General features: G+C 40.6%; 1 protein-coding gene across 1 annotated transcript in view; it reads right to left on the bottom strand.

Annotated features, from left to right (window-relative positions):
• Window positions 1-1,396: 1,396 nt before the first annotated feature.
• Window positions 1,397-27,891, bottom strand: part of LOC137502699 (uncharacterized) — a 156,666-nt gene continuing 130,171 nt past the window's right edge. The window contains exons 6-8 of the mRNA XM_068229681.1: window positions 25,979-26,059; window positions 13,239-13,295; window positions 1,397-1,535 (exon numbers count right to left, since the gene is read on the bottom strand). Coding sequence (XP_068085782.1) covers window positions 13,256-13,295; window positions 25,979-26,059 — 121 coding nt within the window. The 3' untranslated portion in view covers window positions 1,397-1,535; window positions 13,239-13,255. The remainder of the gene's footprint in view (window positions 1,536-13,238; window positions 13,296-25,978; window positions 26,060-27,891) is intronic.

Here is a 27,891-nt window from a genome sequence, read left to right as displayed (position 1 = left end):
CTTAAACCTCCGGCCAAATGAGCCTAGGTGGGTCCAGCGACCTCAGAAATATCTGGGATAAGCTGAAGAAAGTTTTAGTAAGATAAGAGACGCACTCCGACCTAAGTCCCTAAAAAGACGATAGAGCTGATGAAGACCTTCAACATCAGTTCTGAAAGCGCTCAGGGGTTCTCTTTTGATACTCAGACATCACTATTATTCGCCAAACTGAGACTTACAGCATAATTTACTTTTTACCTCAATGAAATTGTTTTTGTATATTCTTTGTCTTAGGCAGGCTCCAAGTGGAGGAAGGTTTTGAAAATAAAAATAATAAAAAACAAGCACATTAAGCCTGTAGTTTGGAAGGAAACAAAATGTTTATCAGTTTGTTTTTGTTTGAAGTAGTATGTTGATGAAAATTATTAAATAAATTATTGTTTTATCTCCAAGAGATACCCATACATTTCTAATTTATCAACGTACAGAAAGTAACCCTAAGTACAAGGTTAGGATACGTATCTAAGCAGCCAAGAAAATTAAAACCACTTTAGTGAATTAATTATCATACATTTCAAAGGAAAGATTTTTTAAAATAATATATAGTGGAAATAAAATTTACAACATGCAATATGAATTTCATATTGATCTATTAATAGTCACATTTGTCGATTCGAAACAACTCTCTCATTCACATGAACGGATACGTACTTTCTAGTTCTGATTCATTGTCACTTGAAAAATATTAATTTGGTGTACATGTCTTATCGTTTCTCTTTTCAGTTCTTGCGTAATAGCTCTGCATCTGTGGTGCATTGTAAAGTAAAATACTGCTTTAAGTCCGCCTCTGTGTTGTGGTGGTTAGTGTGATTAGCTGCCACCCCCGGAGGCACGGGTTCGATTCAGGGATCTGCCATGAAATTTGAAAAGTGGTACGAGGCCTGGAACGGGGTCCACTCAGCCTCGGGAGGTCAACTGAGTAGAGGTGGGTTCGATTCCCACCTCAGCCATCCTGGAAGTGGTTTTCTGTGGTTTCCCATTCTCCTCGAGGCAAATGCCGAGATGGTGTCTAACTTAAGGCCACGGCCATTTCCTTCCCTTTTCCTTGTCTATCCCTTCCAATCTTCCCATCCCCCCCCCCCTACAAGGCATAGCAGGTGAAGCCACCTGGGCGAGGTACTGTTCATTCTCTCCAGTTATATCCCCCGACCCAAAGTCTCACGCTCCAGGTTACTGACCTTGAGGCGGTAGAGGTGGGATCCCTCTCTGAGTCCGAGGGAAAAAAAAAAAAAACGACCTTGGAGGGTAAACAGATTAAGAAGAAGAGGAAAGAAAAATTGGGAACAATTGAAACTGCAAGATACTGAATTGATTTCAAAATGAAAGTGAAAACGAATTGTTTTGGATAATTAAACACTTTAATAATTTACAAGCATACAAAGAACATAACACATATTTGGCAGGATTGTTTGATTACATTGTGCCTTGTAGCTAATCGACGTTCCGGAAATGATGAACATGTGGCTGAATTTCATTTTGCCTTGTGCACGGATCTCCTGAAAGTGAAGAGAGATGATTCCATTGTTGACATTCAAATATGTTCCAGAGATAAATTGTCAGTTCCTGGAATTGCATTACAACAAACACAACATATACAGAAATGATTTGCCACGGACATAATTAGAGGGAGGGGGTGGGAAGGGGGAGGAGGACATGCTCCGCCCAATCATTTTCTCTTCATGTTTCATTAATATTAATAACTTTAAATAGTGAGCGGAATTTCATTTCTTCTGGCAATACCATAAACCAATAATTAGGCGAGAGGGTACAAACTATATCGGAATTCTACCACTGTGTTCGTCAACTATTTTCGAGATGACACAATTCCCCAAGCGTCCAGGATCACACTGCACAAACCATATCTTGTACCATTTCTAGTTTCAGGGCAGAAAGCAGCAGGTTTGATTGGATCCGCGAAAAGTCGCTTGTACGCCACTGAAATGAATTCTTGTCTCCAGAAGACAAGGAGAGACAAAGTAAGGAAAGAGAACATCCGGCAACAATTTGGGTTGGACAGGAGCTCGTTGAAAACCTCAAAACTAAGCAAATTATGATGGTGTGTGTACCGGGAGGTACACCTCTACGCCGCACATTTAACTTAAATGTTGCGCCTAATAGAACTCCTCTACTGGAGAAACACTGAACTTGGAACTAGACCTACTTAAACTTTTACTCAGAAGATGTCACTACCTTAATTTTGTGATGGTGAAGTTTCCAGTACTGTGTGTATTTCAACTTGTTTTTGTTTTCCGTTCATCAAGAAATTTGGACATTCTCTCACAGAGGTCACTACAAAAAAAAAAAAAAAAAAAAAAAAATGATCACGCACCCTGGTGCGAAGTGAAGGAACTTTATTTGAAGAAATTTTGTATTCATAAGCTTGTCCTTTACTAAATTATGTTCATTCATTTTTGGGTTGGCAATATTGACCTTTTCTTTCCGCCAGTTTTGAATTAAGCCAATCCCTAATTTCTGTAATTAATTTTCAGCCTATCACAGGTTTCTTTTTCGATTTTGTGTGTAACTTTTTCATCTACTAATAAAATTGAGAGGGTGTGGCTTTATTATTCATGAAAGTCTCGAACTTTCCCCGAGGGTTTATAAGCTGCGGATTTTCATGTCTCTTGGCTATTTGAGCAACATCTAACTGAGTGTGGGTATGTGAAGCAGGAGGTGGGTTGTGCCTCTTTCATCAAGCAGCAGTTTTTCAGCAAGGTAATGGCCGTTTAACATCTTTGTTTCTTGCTAGCTCAGCAGTTTAACCTGCGGGAAAGGTCCGAAATTTTACCGTGTAACCCATCTTTCTAAAATTGTAATTTTCTGCCGGCTTATGTAAAAACTTCATAATATCTTTAACTGTAAATCGGGGATATAGAGTGCTGTACCCTCTCGAGCTCCCCTTCACATTGGTTTGAGGTGACTATGTTTGTAACTGGCCTTTTCCTTTCCGTAATGTCTTAACTTATTTTTATACGAGTCACCTCCATAGTTTGGGAATAGCCCCTGTTTCTTCGGCCTAGTGTCTCTTAGGTTTTAAGAAGTCACATCGAGGAGTGCAAGTATTCGCCTTCTTTCATTTTGTGTTCGGGCCATTTATTTAAATGTTATTTCTTTTACACGAAGGACCTATAGGTTGGGTACAAGATACCCCTGTTTCAATTTTGTAAGCTGGGCCATGGAAGGCCAAGAAGTGTAAGATATTTTTGGTGTTGCCTTGAATCGGCTTGAAAAAACTGAGAGAGTGTCAGCTCTTTTCAAGTGTTGTAAAAGTGCCTCTGGGAGGCTTGACATTGTCATTTTGGGAGCAAGTGCTCCATGGTATTAGGGTATTTCTGCCCTTGCATTAAAATTTGTGCTTTGGTAAAATTGAGCTAAGAGCTCATAATTATAAAACTAGGGGCTTGTACCCAAGCGCGTAAAAATCACTAAAATTGGGATCTTTCTTGTCTTGTTTCTAGTTTGTCATTGTACCTGATATATTATTGTGTTCACTTAGTGAAAGATTGTTAAGTTTGAAATTCTAAAAAAGAAAAGAAAATATAACCTTGGTTAAAGTTTTAAATTCCATTGTTGACTTTGTAGCTAGAGCCGTTCACCCCGGCACCTTCTTTCACCTCTGCGTCCACGGGTAACCCCGTAACAGTGTGGACAAACGAGATAGCTGGCTCAAAAAAAGACCTCAAGAGCATACTATGAAATGATTGTTGTAGGTAATAGATCCAGAGGGAGGACTCGTGATGGATGGAAATATGAAAATTTGTAAAATGTGAGGTAAATTTGCAGCAGAACGTGGAAGATCAACTGTGGCTAGATGGAACGAACTGGATGAGTCTCGTAAACACCAGCACCGGGCTTGCTGGAGTGGACAACTTGATGATGGCATATTATAGGCTTTTGGGTTTATGCCGTGTCAAGAAAATAAGATGAAATTCTTTACGTTTCGCAGAGAACTTTGCTCTGATTCTGCAGAAGAAAATCTCGACTGTTCACGATGAATACTTCTCCAAGAGTGAGATTTGAATTTAGACGTGAATAATGGAAGTGGAAGTGGTACGCTCATTCGTCACCAGATGTCTCACCGTACGCGGTATAGCGCTAACATTCGAAGCGGAAGCTGACGGAACGATCAGAATCAGTCTGAGAGGGAGTCACCTCTTCTCTGTGAAACGTAAAGAATTTCACTTTATTTCCTTGACACGGCATAAGCCCAAAAGCCTATATCATGTCTATAAGTACGGGCGTGAAAGCATCAATGGTAACTTGATGATGTGTCATGGCAACGTTTTATTTCTTCTACAGTGCTAAATGTGGATCAGATGAATTACAGCAAGCAGAAGGCGTAATGTAACAGACCTATCAGCATTTCATCAACCGTGAACAGGAACAATTTCAACAATTTTAACTTTAAATCTAAAACCGTGTCATTTTCGGGATATAATTTGAGATCATTGCAGTTCCCACACCTCCTTCCCATTTGTCACAAGTTTTACAATGCAGTGGTTATGGTAACAGTGCAAATGGAGAAATTTGTTTCAACGTGATACTCTACACTGCCGTCCAATAACCTTCAATTACTGGAGAGTCGATGTCTATTATAATATTTTAGCTTCACCGTTACCAACCTGGCTGTCAGTATTTACATATATTTCCAGCAATTCATTTCACTTAAATAACGACAAAATTTTACATATTTTTTCGTGTACACTGAACTGATGTAATTCGCATAGATAGACCTAGATGTATAATTAAGAATATGCTCTAATACCATAATTGCCATAGAACGGTTACCAACGCATTGTAGTACATATAGTCATAGGGATATTTTTTTCTTGGTTTCATCCAAAGAATCACACCTCGACGTTTGATACAAATATTTAATACACCTTGTATGTCATAAAATGGTAAATATGGACTGATTTAATAAAATTGGTGCAATATATTGTAAATAATATCTGTATCATATCAAGTGTTTATATTTCTAAGAGGGATTACTGTGAAAGCTTTATTGCTTAAATATGAAAGCCACAGTGCAATGGGTATAAAAATACTTAGGACTTCTTTGCTCTGTTACTACGTATTGATTCATCCTATTGTCACAGAGGAAAGCATGCATATCCATATAGTTATATAGAAATATCAGAATCCAGTCTTGAAATATTGATGCTTAGAAAATAAATTCTAAATGATATTATGATAATTTCCTTGGAGTTTTACAAATTTTCCTTACTATTTGTTTCCGGAGTCCCATCCGACTATTTGAAACAGAGGAAACTCCCAGCGAAGCCTGGTATGGCGCGGTGTCCTGTCCACAACTTCCCCGCGTCGGCGGCTACTCATCCATATTATTCTAACCTAGGGCCTCTCAAACGCCCAAAATCTCACGCGTGCAAACAGCGGTGCAGAGTTCCTGTACACAGTGCATCGGTCCCGCTCGGCTCGGCTCGGACCAACGCTTTGTCTCTGGGCTACTCGGCTAAGCTCGGCTCAACTCAGCTCGGATTTGGAGCGCTATGGAGCAAGTGAGTAAGAGGGAGACAGGGGGAGCGAGCGAGACAGGCGTGGGGAAAGAGAGAGACAGCGATATTGCTTCAAATCGATGAGTGGGGGTCTGCACTCTGGTCAACCAAGCGAAGTCGTCTTTTGCACCGTGCACAGTGCATGCACCATGAGAGGACCTGTATCTAACCAATACAAATATAAACTGATAAAAAGACAGTGAATCCATTTACGTATTTCACGGTCTCACGGCATAATCATAGATATATACAGATCACAACCCGCCCAAAAGCGCTCTTTCCTAACCACGCCGAGCCTAATAAACATTACCTTACAAAATTGATTACAACTTTTTCTTGGTAGTATAACATTCTGAAATTTATAAACATTCCTTAATCCCTTTCAATCCGGCTTCAGGAAAGGACATAGAACTGCGACAGCTCTACTACGAGTGACAGATGATATCAGACGTGCAATGGACCAACGGGACGTGACTGTACTGACATTATTAGATCTCAGTAGTGCCTTCGACACTGTCAATCCTCAGTTACTACCGCAGAAACTTCGAGAGCTAAATTTTAATAGTGTATCACTCCGTTTCTTTCCATCTTACATTTAAAATCGTCGGCAACGTCTGACAGTTGGAAATTTGAGTTCAGGATGGCAAAGTAAGTCCCTCGGTGTCCCTCAGGGGTCGGTTCTCGGACCACTGCTATTTATTATCCAAATTAATGATATATCAAAAGATCTTAAATTCTGCAAATTGCAAGTGTACAGATTTACTATCATTCAAAACCGAGTGATATTGATACTGCAATTACTAAAGTAAATTCCGACCTTCAACATCTTAGTGACTATACAAATAAAAACAGTTTATTAATGAACCCAAATAAGACTCAAGTTATTATTATCGGTACCAGTAAAAACCTATATTCCCTCAAGCAACAGAACATCTCCCCAATAATGTTAAACAATAAAATCATACCCTACTCTGCTTCAGTGACCAACTTAGGAATTATCATGGCTGAGACCCTAAACTGGATTCAACAGGTGATACGCACATGTAATAAAGTACATAAATGCTTATATCCCCTGTATTCTCTGTTCGACTTAAAGTACAAATAATTCGCTCTCTTATACTACCTATATTTGATTACTGTGTTGACTGAAATAACCTCCGACAGTAACAAGAAACTGGACCGGAGCCTGAAAGGCTGCGTAAGATATATCTTTAATCTGCGATATGATGCTCATATATCCGTGGCTTCGAGTGTACCAGCGCCGTGAACGTCACATGCTATCACCTCTGCACAAAAGTACTTTCCATTAATACTCCCGACTATCTGTCTTCATCTTTTTCTTACATCTCGTCCTATCATGAACACAATACAAGATCTGGTTCCTCTCTTGCCATACCTGTAAACCGCACTGCTGTGAACAACCCCTCCTTCATAATCTCTGTGTCTAGGTCATGGAATTCGCTACCTGCGAACATTAGAAAGAATCCTTCTCATCGCAAGTTTAAAGTGGCTCACCGCGAGCATTTGCTGGGTAGATCCCGCTGACTTGCTGGATAATTGTTGAGTGAATGAAGGAATGAATGAAATGAATGAATGGATTACTGTAGTTACATCATTTAAGTGTACGTTATTTTGTGTATTTTAAAATTAAGAATTCTTTCATTATTATTATTATTATTATTATTATTATTAGCGTATTCTCCCAATAATGGAAGACGTTAAGCAAACAACTCAATCAAGCTTTCTTTGGGTTCTTCTTGTTCTTCCAATAGGCTTTCATTCTCTCTGAGAAGGCTTGTTTACGTTCTTCCGACCATTTCGGTCTGCACCGTCCTTGCTTTGGTTGCTCTGATGTAACTTCCCACTTGTTGACTTTGTGTCTGAAGGTGTCTCTTTCTAAAATGTCTGTTGCACATATTTTTGCGCTTTTGAGGTCCTTTCGAAGTTCGTCCAGCCAAGGTGTTGAATTCTTAAGTGAGCTAACATAATTTAATATTCTTTTTGACAGTCGATCTTCTGGTAATCTTGTGAGGTGTCCAAAGAATTTCATTTTTGTCTGTCTTGACATGCATTTTTTTGTTGTAGATGTCTTGAACTAACCCTAATGCCTTCTTGACTTTTTGGAGACGGTTTTGCTGTGAGATCTTCTCAAGGCCTGTCGGTTCGATGAATTCTCCGAGGTATTTAAAGTACGAGATCCGGTCGATTTTACCGTATTTTGTTCTCAGGCTCGTGATATCTGTCTTTGAACAGAAGAATTTAGTTTTCTCAAATGAAATCTGTAGTCCCACTTTTTCTGCAGATTCCTTAAGTATCTCAAGCTGCTTGATGGCAGTCTCCTCACCCTCTGTTAAAATCGCCAGATCGTCCGCAAATCCGAGGTATGGTACGTAGAGGTTGTTTTTGGGAAAGCTCAATCGGATCGGTTTCCAAGATTCACGTTTCTTGAGTTCCTTCTCCCATTCTTCCATAACCTTGTCTAGGACGACGTTGAACAGAATAGGAGAGTCCATCACCTTGTCTCACACCTGTTTGAATGTCGAAGGGTTCTGAAATTTCTCCCATAAATTTCACTTTAGATTTTGTGCCCGTTAGTGTTTGTTTTATGAGTTCTAGGGTTTTGGGATCTAGTCCTCTCTCCTCTAGAATTTGGAATAGTGAGGGTCTGTCTATCGAATCATATGCCTTTTTGAAATCTACAAATGTGCATACTGTAGGCTTTATTATTATTATTATTATTATTATTATTATTATTATTATTATTATTATTATTGCTATTGCTATTAATATTATTTGTTTTATTTGTATTTGAAATTATAAGTTATGTAAATGTATACTCATCCAGTGGTTAAGTGTAAGAGAGGGCCTTGAGCCCTAACTTCGCCACCAATAAAGGCATTATCTATCTATCTATCTATCTAAAACTCCCAATGTATATTGTATTAAAATTTGGATTCGATTAGAAGAGTTTTGGAGAAACAATGTCTTAATTTTAACGCAAGGTTGAAACACGCTTTAAAATGGGCACTTTTTGTGTTCCACCTGCGATAAAAAATAATAAAATATAAATTAAAAGTTCGATACCTATATGACATTCGGTAACGCAAACTGAAACGATGAAAATGATGGTGTTATTAAATTTTCTGTAGGCCTATTGCTGGTTTCATAAACAACCCCCAAACTCGAGTACATACAATATTTTGGTCGACAGTAGGTGCATCGTAATTTGATCATTATTGTCTGAATATTCTGTAGCAGCACCGTGTGATTTTTTTCTTAAAATCTTGTTCGATTTCTGATAATCTATTTTGATCATATTTTATTTTTCGGATGTGATGATTTTTCTGGACTTTGATGAACTGATAATGATTCTGATCAGTTTGAGGGGAATTCCAGCTTTTTAGGGCCCTAATTCCAAGTTGTATGGTCTTGTTACAGGTGTCATTCAGCCATCTGAACTTGTGTTTCCTGGAGAATGTGTTGATGTTTTGGGAAGTTTTCAGGAGTGTGTCTTTGAATTCTATCCGTATGGAAGGAGAATCATTGGGGATATTCGCAAGGAGAATGTCTGAGTATAGTTTAAGAAATTTCCAGTCGATCCGTGGGTTTCTGATTGTTTTGGGTTTGTGCCTTTTGGGTTGAAACTTCTTCTTTGAAAAGTGATAGCTGGTGGTCGAATTCAATGCATATTCAGGGAGATCCATGTTTTTTCCTTGTATAGAAATTGACATTAATTTGAGATCGAAATTCTTGCAGAAGCCAATGAATTTTTCTCCATTTTTATGGTTCTCTTCTGAGCAGGGCAATGACCTACAGTGGTCCTGAATTTCCTTTGATTGCCAATTTGGGTATCGAAGACCCCCTGCAGAATTTTGATACTGTGTTTTGGAATTTCGGCTGTAGTTTCTTGTAGTAATTCTCAGAAGTCCTCTACTTTCTGGGGGTCCTTTTGGTTGTAATTGTTTGTAGGTGCATATGCATGGATTAGTATGTGAGCTTTGTTTCCGGATGTGATCGATAGCTTCTTTCAGAAGGACATGTAAAGTTCGTGATACTACTTTTCACTGAAAACCCACGCGCCGAATTGTAATGGCTTGTTAGGGAGAATGATTTCTGGTTTGGCAGTAAATATTCTATAGCATTCTGATTCAAAGCCAGCCCCGTGGTGTAGGGGTAGGGTGCCTGCATCTTACCCAGAGGCCCCGGCTTCGATTCCCGGCCAGATCAGGGATATTCACATAGAGCTGATGGGTTGGTTCAAGGTCCACTCAGCCTGCCTGATAACAATTGAGGAGCTATCTGACTGTGAGATGGCGGCCCCTGTCTAGAAAACCAAGGAAAACGGCCCAGAGGATTCGTCGTGCTGACCACACGACACCTCATAATCTGCAGGCCTTCGGGCTGAGCAGCGGTCGCTTGGTAGGCCAAGGCACTTCGGGGCTGTTGTGCCATGGGGTTTGGTTTGGTTTGGTTTGGTTCTGATTCAAAATGATTTTCATCATTTGGATGTCGAATTCGTCTAATGGCAAAGCTCCGATATATTCCCACATGATATTCTCATCCCCCAGAACCCGATGACCTTTTTACACCGACACAGATAGATCTTACGGCGACGATGCGATAGGAAAGGGCTAGAAGTGGGAAGGAAGCGACCGTGGCCTTAATTAAGGTACAGCCCCAAAATTTGCCTGGTGTGAAAATGGGAAACCCCGAAAAAATCTTCAGGGTTGCAGAAAGTGGGGTTCGAACCCACTATCTCCCGGATGCAAGCTCGCATCTGGGCGGCCCTAACCGCACGGACTCCGATGATCGATATAACCTAGTAAATCTACCAGCGCCTGGGATAGTTGCTTCTTTAGCTGTCGTTGTCATCATCGCTAGTAACATGAAGAAAATGGGGAGATCATCGATCTCAGTGCTACAGCTAAAGTTTTGAGCCTTAGAGGTCGCCTCAAGATGTGCTCTGGCTGTGCCTATATTTGGTTCACGAGAGGTATTTTATTTCCAAGGGACCGTCTGGACAAATCCGGCGAGCTACTTTATACGCCACATGGGATGCGTCTGATTAGGAGAACAGGTAAACCTACAATTTGCGTCTAAAGAGCTCGCTGAATGATACATTAGCACAAAGAAAAGAGACATTACCAACAAAACTCCTTTAGTCGCCTTCAGAGTACTCTCCATGTGTCACAATACACGTTTGGCAACGTGTATACAACTGCTTGAGACTGGCAACAAGGGCATGATTTGAAGTCGATCGAAGCACTGATGTCACATCTCTTTGGATGTCCGATATGTAAGCACAATGTGTGGCTTTTAGGATTCTCTTGAAGTGGGGAGACAAGAAGATGTCTCCAGGCGCCAGATCCGGAGAGTACGGCGGATGTTCAAGACGAGACACTGGATCATTAAGTGTTTTCTGTTCATCCCGAAAGCGTTGGACACAGTCGTAAACCCATTTTTTGATAACGGGATCTGTTCTATGCACTAACATCGCATGCGTCTCCATCACTGTTTTCCCAATTTATAATAAAACTTGATGATTATAGGTTGTTTCATTGCTCTGTGACATGAACCTTCACACGCACTACGTTCAGCTGGCCGCAGCAGACTAACCTGCTTCAGCTCCGTGTGTTAAACCACACGTGGCGCTTCTCGAGATGTCTATTCACATGCACATGCGCGGTGTTACGACACGTTGCCATTGTGGTCCATTCACCGTACCTTTTAGACGACGTATTATTATTATCGGACTGTAATTACACAACTTCCTTCACTTTCTCAAGTTCTAATAATTAAAATAGAATCCCCTAGTTCCGGATCATCTGAAACAGGGAAGAGTATTAATTTATTGAAATCCAAATTGTATTTTACATGCATTTAAAAAATTGCTTTCCGTCGCACCGACACAGATAGGTCTTTTGCGACGATGGGATAAGAAAGGGCTGTGAGTGGGAAGGAAGCGGCCGTGGCCTCAATTACGGTACAGCCCCAGTATTTGCCTGGTGTGAAAATGGGAATCCATGGAAAACCATTTTCAGGGCTGCCGACAGTGGGGTTCGAACCCACTATCTCTCGGATGCAAGCTCAAAGCTGTCCGCCCCTAACTGCACGGCCAACTCGCCCGGTCATTTGATTTTTGTTATTCCAATTAGTTTGCCTGTTACGATATTGTCCATTATAATTCAGCCTAACAAATGTTTATACCCATTTCACAAATTAGCCCGTCTGGTGGCCATGATTAGCCGAGTCCCGTTGGGTGAACAGAATGTTGGCCGGTAGGGTGGGAGAGGTGGTGGTACACAATTCCAAACCTCTCCGCAGTGTCCATATGATGGTGATTCGTCCGTCAGATGGGGATGATAAACCTTGAGCAGACCCCTAGGGGCTATTCGACAGGAGCACGCTACATGCCGGCACCGGGTTTCATCCTCCCCCTTCCTACTACCATGTATCACGTCATTAATTTCCTCTCATTAATCCTCCCGGTGAGGTTGACGTCAGGAAGGGCATCAGTCGTAAAAACTCCCTACAAAGATTTATCTCACTTCATACCCAACGCCGCACAGTAGAGGAAGTGTTGGGCAACATTCTGATAGGAATAACTTTGAAACCATGAAAATGGAACATATTTAAAATATAATTTAAAATTATGTAAATATATGTGTGTGTTCCTCAAATATGTAAAAATATGTACCTAACCCGGAAATAAGGAAAATACAATATGTTTTCAGTCACTTCAAATATCCTAATTCGTAAACAATCAATCAAGGATTTATTGAACCTTACAGGCTTCCGCCCAATACACAGTTCAAGTCCGTAAAGCTTAAAGCTTAAGCAAGGTACAGAGATTATAGAATACAGGAACATAAATTTAACGGCAGTCTACCACCATATGCGCTGTCATATGGCCCATGATCAACTCTTGTTGAGATCCACAGGCCCTGGCATAAAGCAGCCGGATAATAAAAGCTAGAATAATAAAATAAAGAACATCGGCAGAGGGCATAAAAGGTTTAAACAACCTTCGTCTCACCTCCTAACCTGGCACAATCCAGACCGTACGCTGACCTCTCAGCTTAGCGTTGCATCATTCGCTGTGCTGGTGAACCACATACTCTTTACGTATTATTCATATTCTGCACTACTTCCTCTTTACTAAGCTCCCTTATCTAACCACACACAAATATATTAACTTGGCAACCCTAAATAATCACGATACCCAGCTATTATATTCCAGCTCTCCAAACATACCACCGCCTACTTCACCAAAATAAACACTTTTCGTTCCAGCATCACTCCAAATATACCATTGAACTTTCCAATCTCATCCAAATTCCACTCCAAGTTCACTAATCATTACCAATTCTCAACCATTTCAATTACTAAACTTTACAATAAACAGACCACAGTCTCACACTTTTCTTTCACGTCACTCAACCATTAAAATTACGAACCCGAATCACCTCCACAATTCAAATTCTCATCCATCTCATCAACTACCCACTCTTCAATTCGTAATTCGTAAACATATGGCAACATTTTACCTATAGCTAGTGAAAAAAAAAATACTCACACAGAAATCGCAGCAATAATAATAATAATAATAATAATAATAATAATAATAATAATAATAATAATAATAATAATAATAATAATAATAATTGTGAATACATTACTTACGGCATCATGGATAGAAATTATGGTTGTCCTCCAGTGCCCTCATCCGCGTACTGCAGTCTGAAATGAAATGAAATGAAATGAATGGAGTATGTTCTTTTCTCGTCTCATGTTCAATAATATTTAATACATTTCAAGAGGCCAGGGGAAAAATTTGAATTCAAAATTATATTTAAAGAAGTTGAATTAAAATGTAAAAATCCTCCAGAAGAGCTTGGGATTGGGAATATTCTAGAGAGGGTGGACTTGGTTGGCTGTATATATTAAAAAAAACATGGAGACGGGACAGGGCTGGACCTCACGGCTGGTCCTCACCGTCGGCTGTCCTGAGAAGAGTTTTCCATGGATTAGTAATAGTCTTTTCCGTGTAGCGGAGAAGATGTATGTTTTTATTAATGTAACTTTGAGTGATGAATATTTATTAACCTTTCAATTGGATCCACCAGCTGGCCAGTGGATCATTATTCCGGGCAACTATCATTTGTGCTATCGTTCACAATAGCTTGCGGCAGATGTAACCAACCGATAGAGGATATTTATTATCTGATTGAGTTATTTAAATGAGGTTATCTTTATTAATTGATTACTTTTAATTGAATAATTCATTTTGAAATGAATACATTTTCCCTTCTTCTTCTTCTTCTTCTTCTTCTTCGTCTTTTGGCGATTTTCCCACAGGAGATCGTGGGTGCGAACTGTGTTGTACATGTGGATTTGGTCTTGTTTTACGGTCGGACGCCAACCCTATATGGAGGGATGTAATCACTATTACGTATTTCTGTGATGGTTGAGAGTGGTATGTTGTCTGAATATGAAGAGGGCAAGCACAAACACGCAGTCCCCGAGCCGGAGGAATTAATCAGACGGGATTCAAATCCCTAACCTGGCCGGGAATCGGATCCGTGACTCTCTGAACCGAAGGCCTCAACGCCGACCATTCAGCCGAAGACATGGGAAAATGAATACGTTTTAAGTAATAACAATGTATATGATGTATGTATACCCCTTAGTCCAGTTTATATGGCATGTTTTACGACCGGATGCCCTTCATGACGCAACTTCACTGAGAAGCCAAAGGTGATGAAATGAATGATGGCGAACTAAACTAGGCAAGAAAGTGAAAGGAATCGACTGTGACCTATAAATAGGAACACCCCCGGCATTTGTCTGGAAGTGGATTGATCGGGGATCCGAGAATATTCCTTCATTTTTGCCATGATCATCATAAAGTCCTGATCTCATCACGCCCGACAATTCTCTTTGGGGTATTAAAATCAGGGTGTCCGCAAAAGGTACCAAAGAATGATGTATGCAATGCCTTCACGACTGTGACGCCCCAAATGCTACCTAAATTGAGCAAACGGACCTGGAGACACAGAGGTACTGGAGGAATGCAAATGGATGTTTTGAATTCATCATAGACAGGTGAATATTTTACATCTACGGACTTCTCGCCCACCTGTATAGTTACTTGTGCAGTGACAACTGGAAATTTTTAGTTCATACTGAATGCTAATTAATGCTCCTCGCTAAATCCACGGCGTTGAATTTCTGGGTCTGTAAAATGACGGATTTTGGTGTACTTTCAGTGTACATATGGAGAGCTCTCAATCCATAGCCCTAAAGGTTAGAAGAGGTGGGAGAAGAAAAACGTTAGACATGAAAGTGGAGGGAGTAATACGAACTTCGAGCCCGAATTTAAGCAGATCCCGTTCAACACGAATCTGAACAAATGACGGGAAAAGTCTTGGAGGAATGGGAAAGAAAAATGTCGGAAATATCAGAAATCTGAGACACGCTGATGATTCACTCAGCCAAGAAGCTACCGCACAGGAACTGCAGATCATATTGAGGAATATAACTGTGGTTAGCAGAGAATACGGGCTCAGAATCAATAAAGCTAAAGCAAATGTAATGATCATCGACAGGCAGGTAATCAGCCCAAAGTGAAGGAGGTAGCAGGCTTTAAAGTAGTCGGTAAATTTCACTAGTAAGGCTCCTTGATCTCCAACTCAGGAGGAACCTCTGACGAAATCAGGACGGCCATGGCTTGTTCATCCACCACGAAGCTCAGGAGCATTTTTGGAAGGATCGTACTGTTAGAAAAAGCGCCAAACTCCACCTGACTAATGGTCTTATCTTCCCCACTGCAATATACGCCACCGAAACGTGGAAACAAGCAGATAGAAAGCTTCGGAATGTGGGTATTTTGACGTATCCCCTTTATCTCCAAAACCTCCGTGCTGGACGAACTCGAGATATAAAAGAGACTCCTGAAGCGATAAGCCAAACATACCTCAGATACTTCGGCCACGTCTCCAGAAGAACAGGCAGTGTGGAGAAAATTATTTTAGGAAGCATGGTCAACGGGCAGGGAGGTTCCGTGGCTCAAGCGGCAGCTCGTCGGCCTCTCATCGCCGGGTTCCGTGGTTCAAATCCCGGTCACTCCATGTGAGATTTGTGCTGGAAAAAGTGGAGGCGGGGCAGGATTTTCTCTGGGTACTCCGGTTTTCCCTGTCATCTTTCATTCCAACAACACTCTCCACTAGCATTTCAATTCATCTGTCAGTCAGTGATCATTGCCCCAGAGGAGTGCGACAGGCTTCGGCAGCCGCCACAATTCCTATTCTCGCCGCAAGATGGGGCTTCATTCATTCCATCCCAGACCCGATTATTGACTGGAAAACAGGTTGTAGGTAGGTCAACAAACAGATGTCAAAAAAAAAGATTCTCAACCAAATGGATAAATCAGCTGCTGCCCCTACAGTGGCAATCCCCCGTGAGGCGATCCACACGGCAGCAGACCGGCATACTTGAAAGGATTACATCAAGAAATCTACTTTATGAAGTGCCAGCGCTCTCTGTAAAAGCAAATGATCAATGAGGAGGAGGAGGAAAATAAAGTCGATTAGGGGACACAGTGAAAGTATTTGTTGTACGATTCATCTACAGAGGTCAGCATATTGTCGACATCAATTTTAAGCCACCGCTTTACCGAGAACAACTCCATCCAATTCAGAAAAGGTTTGACCAAAAAGTTATGTAAGATATTGTAAAATTACTTAAGAAGAGATTTGATCACGAATAACAAAGTGAGGCCTGTTAATTTCCCGTATGTTTTGAGGGAGTGGAAAGGACTCACTCTTCAACACAGGCGCACGAAACTGAAATACTTCCCTTGATTATTTAACTTTTACATACTTTCGTTGATGCACTTTTGGAACAGTTTGCAAACTTTATCAGTGATGTCATTTTGGTGCTTTTGATACCATATCAGGCATTTTAAAATCTCATCTCGTAGTCCTACTTAGTGCCAGGTCTGGAATCACAAGTGTCTAGATCTTGAGGGAACAATAGTTTCGTGTTTTGCCGCATAGCGCTGAAAGAAAGTAATCGGAACAGCAGTTCAAATAGTGCCGCTAGATATCGGGCTATCCCTTCGTTCCTTAGGACGATTCCAATTGGTATTACGTGAATAACTTGCACACAAAAGCAAATACTTTTTCAGCTTTATGTCATCATTACCATCATTTCACTGGATTTTTCGAAGATGCAGGAGACTCGGAATGCTAGCGTTGCTGTTCAGACGAAGTCTCGTTTCGCTCCAAAATTACGTTTTATGTAGAAGAGTGGTATTACTATGACGTTTAATAAAGATAAATAAATGTATCACACAGTAATTCAAGAAGAGTTCATACGAGTCAGATCGTTGCGACTGGAGAGTTCACGTCCTGGTTGAAAATACTCCATAGTGTGTGTATAGGCCTATATATTTTCAATTGGCTTTACGTCGCACCGACACAGATAGATCTTATGGTGGCGATGGGATAGGAAAGAGCTGGGAATTGGAAGTAAGCCGCCGTGGCCTTAATTAAGGTAGGCCTACAGCCCCAACACAGGCCTGTGTGAAAATGGGAAACCACGGAAATTCATCTTCAAAGCTGCCAACAGCGGGGTTCGAACTCCCGAATGCAAGCTCACGGATACGCTCCCCTAACTGCATTGCTGCCAGGAAGAATTACTTCTTCTTCTTCTTCTTCTTCTTCTTCTTCTTCTTCTTCTTCTTCTTCTTCTTCTTCTTCTCATCTTGATCGTTATTGGACTCCGCGTTTTATATAGCCTCCATCCAGTCACTGATCCTCTTTAATATTTACAATTATTATATTAAGGATGATTCTGAACATGGGCGCCCATCGGATAGTTCGTAGGGGGAGGGGGGGGGAGGGAGAAGGCTAGACCTAGGAGTGTGTGGTGTTTTTAATATTTTGGAAGATGAATCACGACTTGTATTTTACGGTAGAATACCACTCACAGTATCCCCTACCACTTCTATATAATACCGAATTTTAAATCATTTTCTTGAGAGAAAGACACCTGATTACATTAGATTTTATCCTTTCTATGAGAGCTGGGGGGGGGGCGTCTCCCCCTTGCCCCCGGGTAAGGGCGCCCTTGATTCTGAATATCTTGTTATGCTATTTAAAGCACATATCTATGAAAGTCGATTCTTGTTGATGGGATATACAAGGTGTTCCAAAAAATGGGGGCATAATTTCACATATGTATTTGTTACATTTAGACAATCAAAATACTGCATTACAACATGTGTCCGACAATGCTTCATTTCCGAGTTATGGGGTTCACAATACTGAACTTCACCGGAACGTTTTTCTTCCGCAAGTCATTGTCATTAGAGAAGAAGTTCAAAATGTCCACCTCCTGCTTGAATACAGACCTCACATCGATGTCTCATTGACCTGTGAACACGATTCCAAACTCCACGAGTTTTGCGTATGTCCTCACACGATGCCACAATTCGATTCCGATAGGTTTCCACAGCAGGCACCGGAGACGAATACACCGAAGATTTTAAATGGCCCCACAAGTAGAAAACGAGAGGGTTCAGATCAGGTGAGCTTGGAGACCAAGCAATCGGGCCACCTCTACCTATCCATCGATCAGGAAACATTCGATCCATGTCAATGAGACATCGATGTGAGGTCTGTCTTCAAGCAGGAGGTGGACATTTTGAACATCTTCTGTAATGACAATGACCTGCGGAAGAAAAACGTTCCGGTGAAGTTCAGTGTTGTGAAGGCCATAACTCGGAAATGAAGCATTCCGGACACATGTTGTAATAAACTATTTTGATTGTCTACATATAACAAATACATACCTGAAATTATGCCCCCCCCCCCATTTTTGAAACACTCTGTATAGTAAAAGAGCGGGATAGAAATACACAAAGATACAGCGTACTATAATTACCTTCTCGCCAGTGTGATTCATCACGACATTTAACTACCATACATACAAGACCGAATCACATATAAAGGAAGTTATTAATTATATTAGTAGAGTTACACTGTTAGTTTGCTTTCCTGAAGTTAATGAAGCATTAACTCTGCTACTTGAACTGTAGGATTATATAACAGACAAATTACATTCAATGGCAGTGGAAAACCCAACTTCATTAATTTCTGAATACATTTGTTCCGTTGATGATTGAAATAAAGAAACATGATTTGTTGTACCGACTAATTTACCACATTCACAGATATTCGATTCGATCACCTTTAAACTAATTAAATGTTCAGGGGTACAGGCATAATTGAACCTTTATCTTATTATCATAGTTACCACCACTGTCGTCTTGTGCTATAAGAATTACATTCAACCTAGACCAACTACTAACTACACAATGTCTTGATTCATCTTCCTACTGCGCTACGCGGCGGCAAACTCACCGAAGTTTTCCGAAGTACTCTGATTATATACTTGCAGCGCTACGCTGCGAAACACGAAACTACTGCTCCCTCAGGAGCTAGACTCTTGTTATGGAATCTGGCTGTTTTTTTTATGAAATCAGCTCGAAATCGGGTGTTTTAACTAAAATGTAATGAAATCAACTGTACAACATTATTTTACTTCTTTTTTTAATCACAGTTGCAAATACGAAACGTTAGATCCAAGTAAATGCACTGCCATTCTGCGTAATGTTTCTGGTGTCACTTTTCGAGCAAAATTAATACTACAGGATTCAAGGGATCAGGGTTACAACATGTTACTTAGTGAAAGTAATTTGTTAGGAGTTGTCTGTCATTCGGCATTAGCCCCAAGGGCTCAGAACTTTGGAGCGAGGGTTGGCGACCACGGGACCCTCAGCTGAGCCCTGGCATTGTTTCCACTTACTTATGCCAGGCTTCTCACTTTCATCTGTCCTATCCGACCTCTCTTGGTCAACTCTTGTTCTTTTCCAACCCGACGGTATTAGGTTCGCGAGGACTAGGGAGTCTTTCATTTTCACGCCCTTCGTGGCCCTTGTCTTTCTTTGACTGATATTTTCCTTTTTCGAAGTGTCGGATCCCTTCCGTTTCTCCCTCTGATTAGTGTTATGTAGAGGATGGTTGCCCAGTTGTACTTCCTCTTAAAACAATAATTACCACCACCACCTCATTCGGCATTACTCAGCGCCAAAGAAATCAATCTTCTTCTTCTTCTTCTACTGCTTTTCCCACAACTGTGCGGTCACAAGTGTGAACTGTGCCACACATGGGTTCTGTTTTACGGCCAGATGCCCTTCCTGAGGCCAACCCTATATTCACTATTGCGTGTTTCTGTGGTGGACTGCAGTTTCTTTTATATTATGGAGCTTCCTACTGACGTACAGTTTCCATCATCATCATCATCATCTCAGTTTTTAATTTTTTGGTCTTGGTTCCGGTATCATTTGAAAATAAGCTTCTCAAATGTCTTAGTCTTTAATGTCTACATAAAGCCTTTGTAGACAGTCTGTTTCTTGATTTTATTTTCAATAAGTTAATGGCTTTTATATTGAGAATTGGGCTGCAGCCAGAATGAGTTCTTAATTCAAGGTATTTACAGGGGTTATAAAAGACTGTAATCTTTCACCCTTGTTGTTACATGGATCATCTACTGAAAAGTAAAAAGTGACACGGAGCGTACTGAGCCGATCACTTGGCCTTAATGGCAGACTATCCTGAAAGCCTGCAATGTGATGTCTTGGAACTTGAAAATAGGTGCAATGAGTTCCCGTTCGTGCGGGGTTGACGTTTCTGACAAGTCATTTCCATTTCCCCCAGTCCCAAATGACATTGTCTGTTAACTGCTTCTCCCTTGAGATCTTCCCGCACGCAATCAATCCATTTTCTTCCGAGTGTACCTCTCCCCCTCCTACCTTCCACCTACATGCCAATCCTTCTCTTTCCTACATAGTTCTCATCCCTGCGCTTAATGTAGCCGGAGTGTAGTCGAAGGTATACGCCCACTCATTAGAGTATTATATTATATTATATTATATTATATTATATTATATTATATTATATTATATTATATTATATTATATTATATTATATTATATTATATTATATTATATTATATTATATTATATTATATTATATTATATTATATTATATTATATTATATTATATTATATTATATTATATTATATTTGCCTTTATTTGTAGTGGCGAAGTTAGGACTCATGGTCCTCTCTTACACTTAACCACACTTCATTAACATTGTACATCTGAGAGCAATATTCATAATCATATCTTAAAACTACCATTACAAACTATGAAACAAAATAACATAAACTCTATAAATATTCTTAGTCAGGTCTTAAAACTATCGTTACAAATTAAAAGTTGAATGACACAAAATACCATAAGCACAGTAAACGTACATTCATACACACATTCACTCTACCAGATTCATTCAGCCTGGCGGCACACATTGAAGAGATACTCACGGCAAGACAACTTGAAGGAATTTAAGGATTTTATGGCTCTAATGTTGTGGGGGAGAGAATTCCATATTCTAGCTCCATTTGCAACAAAGGAACGGCTAAATGCTGCTGACCTGCTGAGAGGGATAGCAAGTGTACTGCCGGAGCGTGTGTTATGCTGGTGGAAAGAGGATAGGAAATTGAGTTGTGAAGATAAGTAGTATGGAATATTCTCTTTTAATACTCGAAATATTAATAGGTACGGTATGTCTTCTGATTTTGTGCGTAGACCTTCAATTTTGGCTTCTTTTCTTTTTAATTTCGCCGTTCTATCAGTGATTTTTAATTCTTCAGCTAAGCTTCAGTTATTTAAAGTCATCACTAGGGCCCCGTATGTTTATGACCCAAAAATGTTAGAAATATGTAAGTATTTATGACCTAAATGTATTAAAATATGACATTAATATGACTTAAAAGTTGTTGGTCACATTTACGAAATCTTCAAAACTTTTGCTGCTGTTTAAATGAACATTATATTGAAAATATCCCTTTAAAATCTAGAACATCTAATAATAATAATAATAATAATAATAATAATAATAATAATAATAATATTGATTTTATTATTCTATTTTGAATTTATTTAATTACTTAACTCAGAGGTACGACTCTGCACAGAATGAAATAAATGTCACAACTTGATGGGCGGTCAGAATTACAATAACAAATTACATATATTTTAACGTTTTCAAATGGGAACGATCTTCTGTTTTCACGCAACATTGACTTGTAACGGGAAAAAGACCACTCAACATCGCAGGATAATATTGCGCCATATTTGAAATACGTCAAATCATTAGAGTTCAATCGAGGCTCATTCCTGTGTCTCTTTATACGCATGAGTCTCTTTCTATAGTTACCCTCCTAGTTCACATATCTGATACATATTTATAAGAAATATAATTGTAAGAAATTACAGACAACAATTGGGAAATGTGAAAAACCGTCTTTGTGACGACTGCAAGCAGGTATACGAAAATGTACCGTAATAAAAGGTGACAATATGACGAAATCACGAAACTTCAAGGGGGAATATGACCATAGTATAAAAAATTACCAAAAAAAAGACCAAAACAAGTTAAAAGTGCAAAATATTACTTTATATGACCCGCAAAATTGCTTAATTTTAGCAACAGTATATAAAAACATGCTTAACTTGTTTATTTTCCATGGAATGAATATGACGAAATAAAATATGACGTGTCATAAACATCTGGGCCCTAGTCATCACTGTTCATTGCCTACGTCTCCAGCCTTATGTTTAAGCCTGAGAATAATATGAAGACGTGGCTGCAAAACCACCTTACTGCAACATACACAAATTCAAGAGTTTTCCAGTGAAAAGTGTGATCACAAATGAAACGAGGCATCTTAGAGGGGTTTTTAATAAATAACTAGAATAGCAGAAAACTCTTGTGTGAGCACATTAATATGCCTGCTTTATGCCAGATTGAGGAAAGTTTGTTGTAACTAGTTGGAAGCCACTAATTTTAAGCGCCTAAGTGGTCTGACATTAGGGATTTGTCATGCCCGACTTACAGTAGAGTATACGCTGTAAAAGTTTTGGGACTACAGAGCTGAATGTAGCCATATCAGAGCAATCGCCTTTCTTGGACCTTCCTAAATATTTCAGTCACTTAAACGCTGCCGGTATAAAAGTATTCTTGATGTGGTCTTTCCTCGTAACCCTTCACATTCATCTCAGCATCTTCATTTCAGATACTTCCAGTCACTTATATTGTGATTGCACTGTTAACTAAGTTTCTGCTCCATATAGCATTGCAGGTTTCACCGCACATTTATAGGCTTTCCCTCTGTTAGGTTATTGCTTATCGTGTCACTATGAAAAAAAGAGGTATGAAAAGAAACACAAAAACTTTTTTTTCAAGTTGTACAAATAGTAAAAAAACAACAACATATAAACAAAGTTAAAGTGATCAAGAAATTCTACTGTTGTAATCGTCTTTTGTTATATGTATTTACTATTATAAACCAATTGATGCAATAAAGCAATTCACCCATAGGCTGAAAAATTCCCCTCCAATCTCCTTCTTACTTTACATAATTTACCCCTCTCCTCAATCCTTCACTTCCTTTTCAACCCGCCCGTATCTCTTGGCCAGAGAGAGGGCGTAACCCTCCAGGTGGCCCGCCCCTTCCCTTCAGGGTGGGAAATGATAACATTTATAGATAATGTTAGGATATTTAGTCTGTTGTCGCAGAGGATACAAGACCAGGTAGCCTGAATTTAGCTGGTACTTTCTAGATCTAGATTACCATCAGCAGACATAGCGGATTCCTGAAACTGTTCCTTGCCTGGAGCTGATTTCCATCCCTCTGAACACTTTCATTCCCAGTTCCTCCCAGGCACATGTATTCAGTCTTATTCCTGCTGATTTGAAAACATCTTTCCTCTAGAGCTCTTCTTCAGCATTCTAGTATATGTTCAACTTGTTCTCTATTTGTGTTGCATAGCACAATACCATTTGGAAGCAGCGTGCACTGACGAGCTGGTTCTCTTAGATTTTCAGAGAGAAGGTCAATTATCAGATACGCATAAACCCGCTTCGATGGTGGAGTCATGTGAGATGAATGAAGAAGGATAGGTTACCCAGGAGAATAATAAACGTGGTCATATAGGGCAAGAGAAGTAGAGGGAAACAAAGAGGACGACGGTTAGACTCAGTTAAAGATAAAACTTTCAGTAGGTTCCAGGAGTACGATACGAAAATTAGCCTTTCAAAGACTAAGGTGATGTCAGTAGGGGAGAATTAAATGTTAGGTTATTTAAGATGCGTTTTCTCGCAGGATGGTAGTACAGTAAGTGAGACTGAATAAAGGTGCAGCAAAGCTAATACAGTGAGCTCTCAGAGGCGTTCAACAGTATTCTGCAAGAAAGAAGCCAGCTTTTCGACTATCTTTACACAGGCCTTTTTTTAGACCAACTTTGCTGTACGGGAGAGAGAGCTGGGTGGGCTCAGGATATATTATTCGTGAGTTAGAAATAACAGATATGCAAGTAGCGAGAATGATCACTGGTACACACAGGTGGTAACAATGACAGAAGGGTACTCAGAACGAGGATATAAAGGCTATGTTAGGAATGAACTCGGTTGATGAAGCTGTACGCATAAACCGGATGCAATGGTGGGGTCATGTGAGACGAATGGGGGAAAATAATGGACTGGACACGGAGGGTAAGAGAGGTAGAGGAGAATAAGACGACAATGGTTAGACTCAATTTTTAGTGAATTGAAGATAATAATTTCGTGTGGCTATTACTAGCCGATTGCAGCCCTTGTAAGGCAGACCTTCCGATGAGGGTGGGCGGCATCTGCCATGTATAGGTAACTGCGTGTTATTGTGGTGGAGGATAGTGTTGTGTGTGGTGTGTGAGTTGCAGGAATGTTGGGGACATCACAAACACCCAGCCCCCGGGCCATTGGTATTAACCAATTAAGGTTAAAATCCCTGACCCGGCCGGGAATCGAACCCGGGACCTTCTGAACCGAAGGCCAGTACGCTGACCATTCAGCCAACGAGTCGGACGATTTAAAGATAAGAGGTATAGAACTACTACTACTAAAATGTGTTCACTCCTCCCCTGAAGTGGGAGGCGGGCCTCCTAGACGGTGACGCCGTCTCCCAGGCCGGGAGATTTGTTACGATGAAGGAGATGATCGGAGAATGTGAGGTGGTTGGCGGCCGTGGCCTATACTAGGAACTGTTCCGACATTCGCCTTAGTGCAGGAGAATGGAAAACCACGGAAAACCATTCACAGGACAGCCGACGGTTGTGGCCAGCCGTGAGGTCGAGCCCTGTCTCGTGTCCCGAATGCAGAGGCGTAGAGCCACGGTAGATCCGTGACCATCCCTCCTCTGCTTGGTTGGCCGGTCAGAGTGCAGAGCTGTTGGACCACGGACCAGCCGTGGCCACATATGGGCCAAGACCCACTCTGCATTTACCGACCACAGAACTAAACAAGGTCACAGGGCTATTTACAAATAGAGGGTTGTGAAGGCGTTTAGTAAATTCACAGAGGCTTGCAGACTGAGCGCTGAAAGGCAAAAGAGTCTCTGAAAAAATGTATATTTTGACTAATAAGGGAACGTCCATTGTTATAATTGTTAACAAATACATCGCAATTGGGAAAATATCCCGGTGGCAACGGTCACTTACAGTAGTATGATACTAAAGCAAATTTAAAACAATTAAACAACAAAAACAACACAACACAATATTACAAGAAATACTACTATTAATTATTAGTTTTTTACATTCTAAAGCCAGCATCCTCATGTTCGACGTCTTTCACAAGGTAGGTCAGGACATTATCAATACATGTGGCTAGGCCCTTGAGGGAGGCCAATGATTGGATAAGAATGCAGCCAGGGTAAATAAACTCGAAGTATAAGCTGTTTTGCATGTTCTTTTTGAAAAAAAAAATGCTATGAGAGCTCAAAAATCCAGCATTTTATATTCGTTTTCTGTTTCTAGCAATAGATCAGTAGAATACGTGCTGCAAAATCAGTAGACCTCACAACACGGCTCCGGTAGCTCGCAACTCAACGACGCTCGACCGCCTTGTCTTTGAGACGCTTCCGGTAAGTCTTCTGACACTTGACGTTGCAGTAGATCTTTTTTTTTTTTAATCTACTGATCTACTCCTGAAAATAGGAAAAGAAGGTAAACCTAATTTTGGCCTGATGGTATGGGCTTTTGTTTCTACTCTGACGCAGCTGATTATATCGCTCCCATTGCTTTTCCTTAGGCTCTTTTTGAAAAAAATGCCATTAGAGCTAAAAAACCAATCCTGAAATTAACTTCGTCCTTTATACGCCCACGATGTTGCCTTATTTTCCGATAATCCAAAGTGATAAATATAATAAAATTTTAATAGGGAATAGGGCAAATTTTGCTTTTGAAATTACTTACTCCTTCGGTTCTGCTGGGGGTGGTGGATCTCTTGGATCCGTTGACCCCTGACGAGATCCCACGATGTTCTGGATTATGCCTCTGAAAAAGAAGTAAAAATTGTTTATTTCTTTGCATTCATTACATCTATCTATCTATCTATCTATCTAGCTATCTATCTATCTATCTATCTATCTATCTATCTATCTAGTCAGGGCATACACGAATAGCCTGGTTATAAAAACGGCCATCTCCATTTTTTACTGATCGAATACACTGACATGTCAAAAATCATGGGATAGTAGTATATAAAGATGGCGCCACCGTATCTTGATATCTTGGAAGGCCTCAGACGTGTATAAGAAGTGATCTGACATAGCAAGAGTTACTGTAAACATTGTCTGTGCTGATCGTGGCAAGTCGACGTGAATTATCGTCTTTCGAACGGGGCATGATAGTGGGGCCAGATGAATGGAACATTCCATTGTCGAAGTTGTGCGGATATTTAGCATTCCTCGATCAATGGTGTGACGTGTGTATATGGTAACAAACAAGCCACAGTGGCTCAAATCCCATCCACATTCAATGCAGAAGATACCAGACGCGTATCCAGCAAATAAGCGCAGCGTTCTTTAACGTCAGTGGAGTATCTGAGCAGAAGACCTACCAGAGTGCCCTCGTTAACACCACGACACCGAACACAACGTCTTACCTGGGCGCGCGACGTTGTTAATTCGATCTTGGAGGACTGGCAACAGATAGTTTTGTCCGATGAGTTACTGTTTGGCCTTCCGCACAGGGAGCTTCACGCAAGCGGTAAGCTGGCGACACCTTGTAGCTCAGTCGACACTTCCTTTGTTAGGGAAACAGGATCCGTCAACGGAGCTTCATGCAGGCGGTTACGTGGAGACGAGGTGGCGAAGTGGAAGATGCACGTCACAAGTTGCATGCAGTGCAAGTCGCGAATTTGAAGCGACGAATACTCTCCGCCTGATTGTCGTGTTCCTGTTCCGGGTCAAGCATTACGTCAGGCACCATGGAAGTCTGGTTCGTCGCGGATGTTGAGAGGAGAGACGGCAAGAATTTGGAATCCGATGTGTTCAGTTCTTTTGCTGCTTTGAATAGCCTAATTTCCAAGTTCCAAGTAGGGGGTGAACTCAATATTTTCTTGATATCTTTCACCTCCACCGTAGTGCAGTGTAATAAGATTATAAAATCATATCTTCTACATCATTCGATGTACTGGACATGTTCAAGCATTCTGAACAACACTGAAGTAGGTACGCAAATTACAACACCAACATTTCCAAGTCATCCAATCTCTTCCCAGGTTGTGTCGCTCCGTTGGTATGCACGCTGTAAAAGTAGCACGCCTGTAGCTTACCTTCAAGCAGCTAGCATTTCGCGCCCGTTTCGCTCAGCTTGTGTGGAGCTCCGTGTTCGGAGGGCCTTCCAGTTGTTCTGAGCTAATGCTGGGTTCGAATACGGCGTAGACAAGCACCATACAGGACACAGGCTATTAGTAGCTCCTTAATGTATGGAGTGTGTTCATGTGGGATTGGCTGGACCCGCTGATCCATCTGAACAAGTCGTTGACCAGTGACTGCTACGTTCAACTGTTGGGTGACCACTTGCAGCCCTTCATGAACTTCAGGTACCACTACAACGATGAGATATTCCACCAGGATAATGCACCGAGTCATCAGGCCCAAGTGGTTGGAGGAACGTTCTGAATATTTCCATCGACTGCTGAGGCCATATCGTTCGCCTGATATGAACCCCGTCAAGTGGTAGTGAGGTCCATTCGCATCCAAGATCTTGCACTTACAAACTGAAGGGAACTGTGGGTAGTTATCCAGACGGTATAGGTCAGAATCTCTCTATAGGTGTTTCTTTCGATGTAACAACGAGTTACTGTACTTGGCCGAGCTAGA

Source organism: Anabrus simplex, chromosome 11, assembly GCF_040414725.1.
Source record: "Anabrus simplex isolate iqAnaSimp1 chromosome 11, ASM4041472v1, whole genome shotgun sequence".
Lineage (NCBI taxonomy): Eukaryota > Metazoa > Arthropoda > Insecta > Orthoptera > Tettigoniidae > Anabrus > Anabrus simplex.
This window is presented reverse-complemented; position numbering and strand designations above follow the sequence as displayed.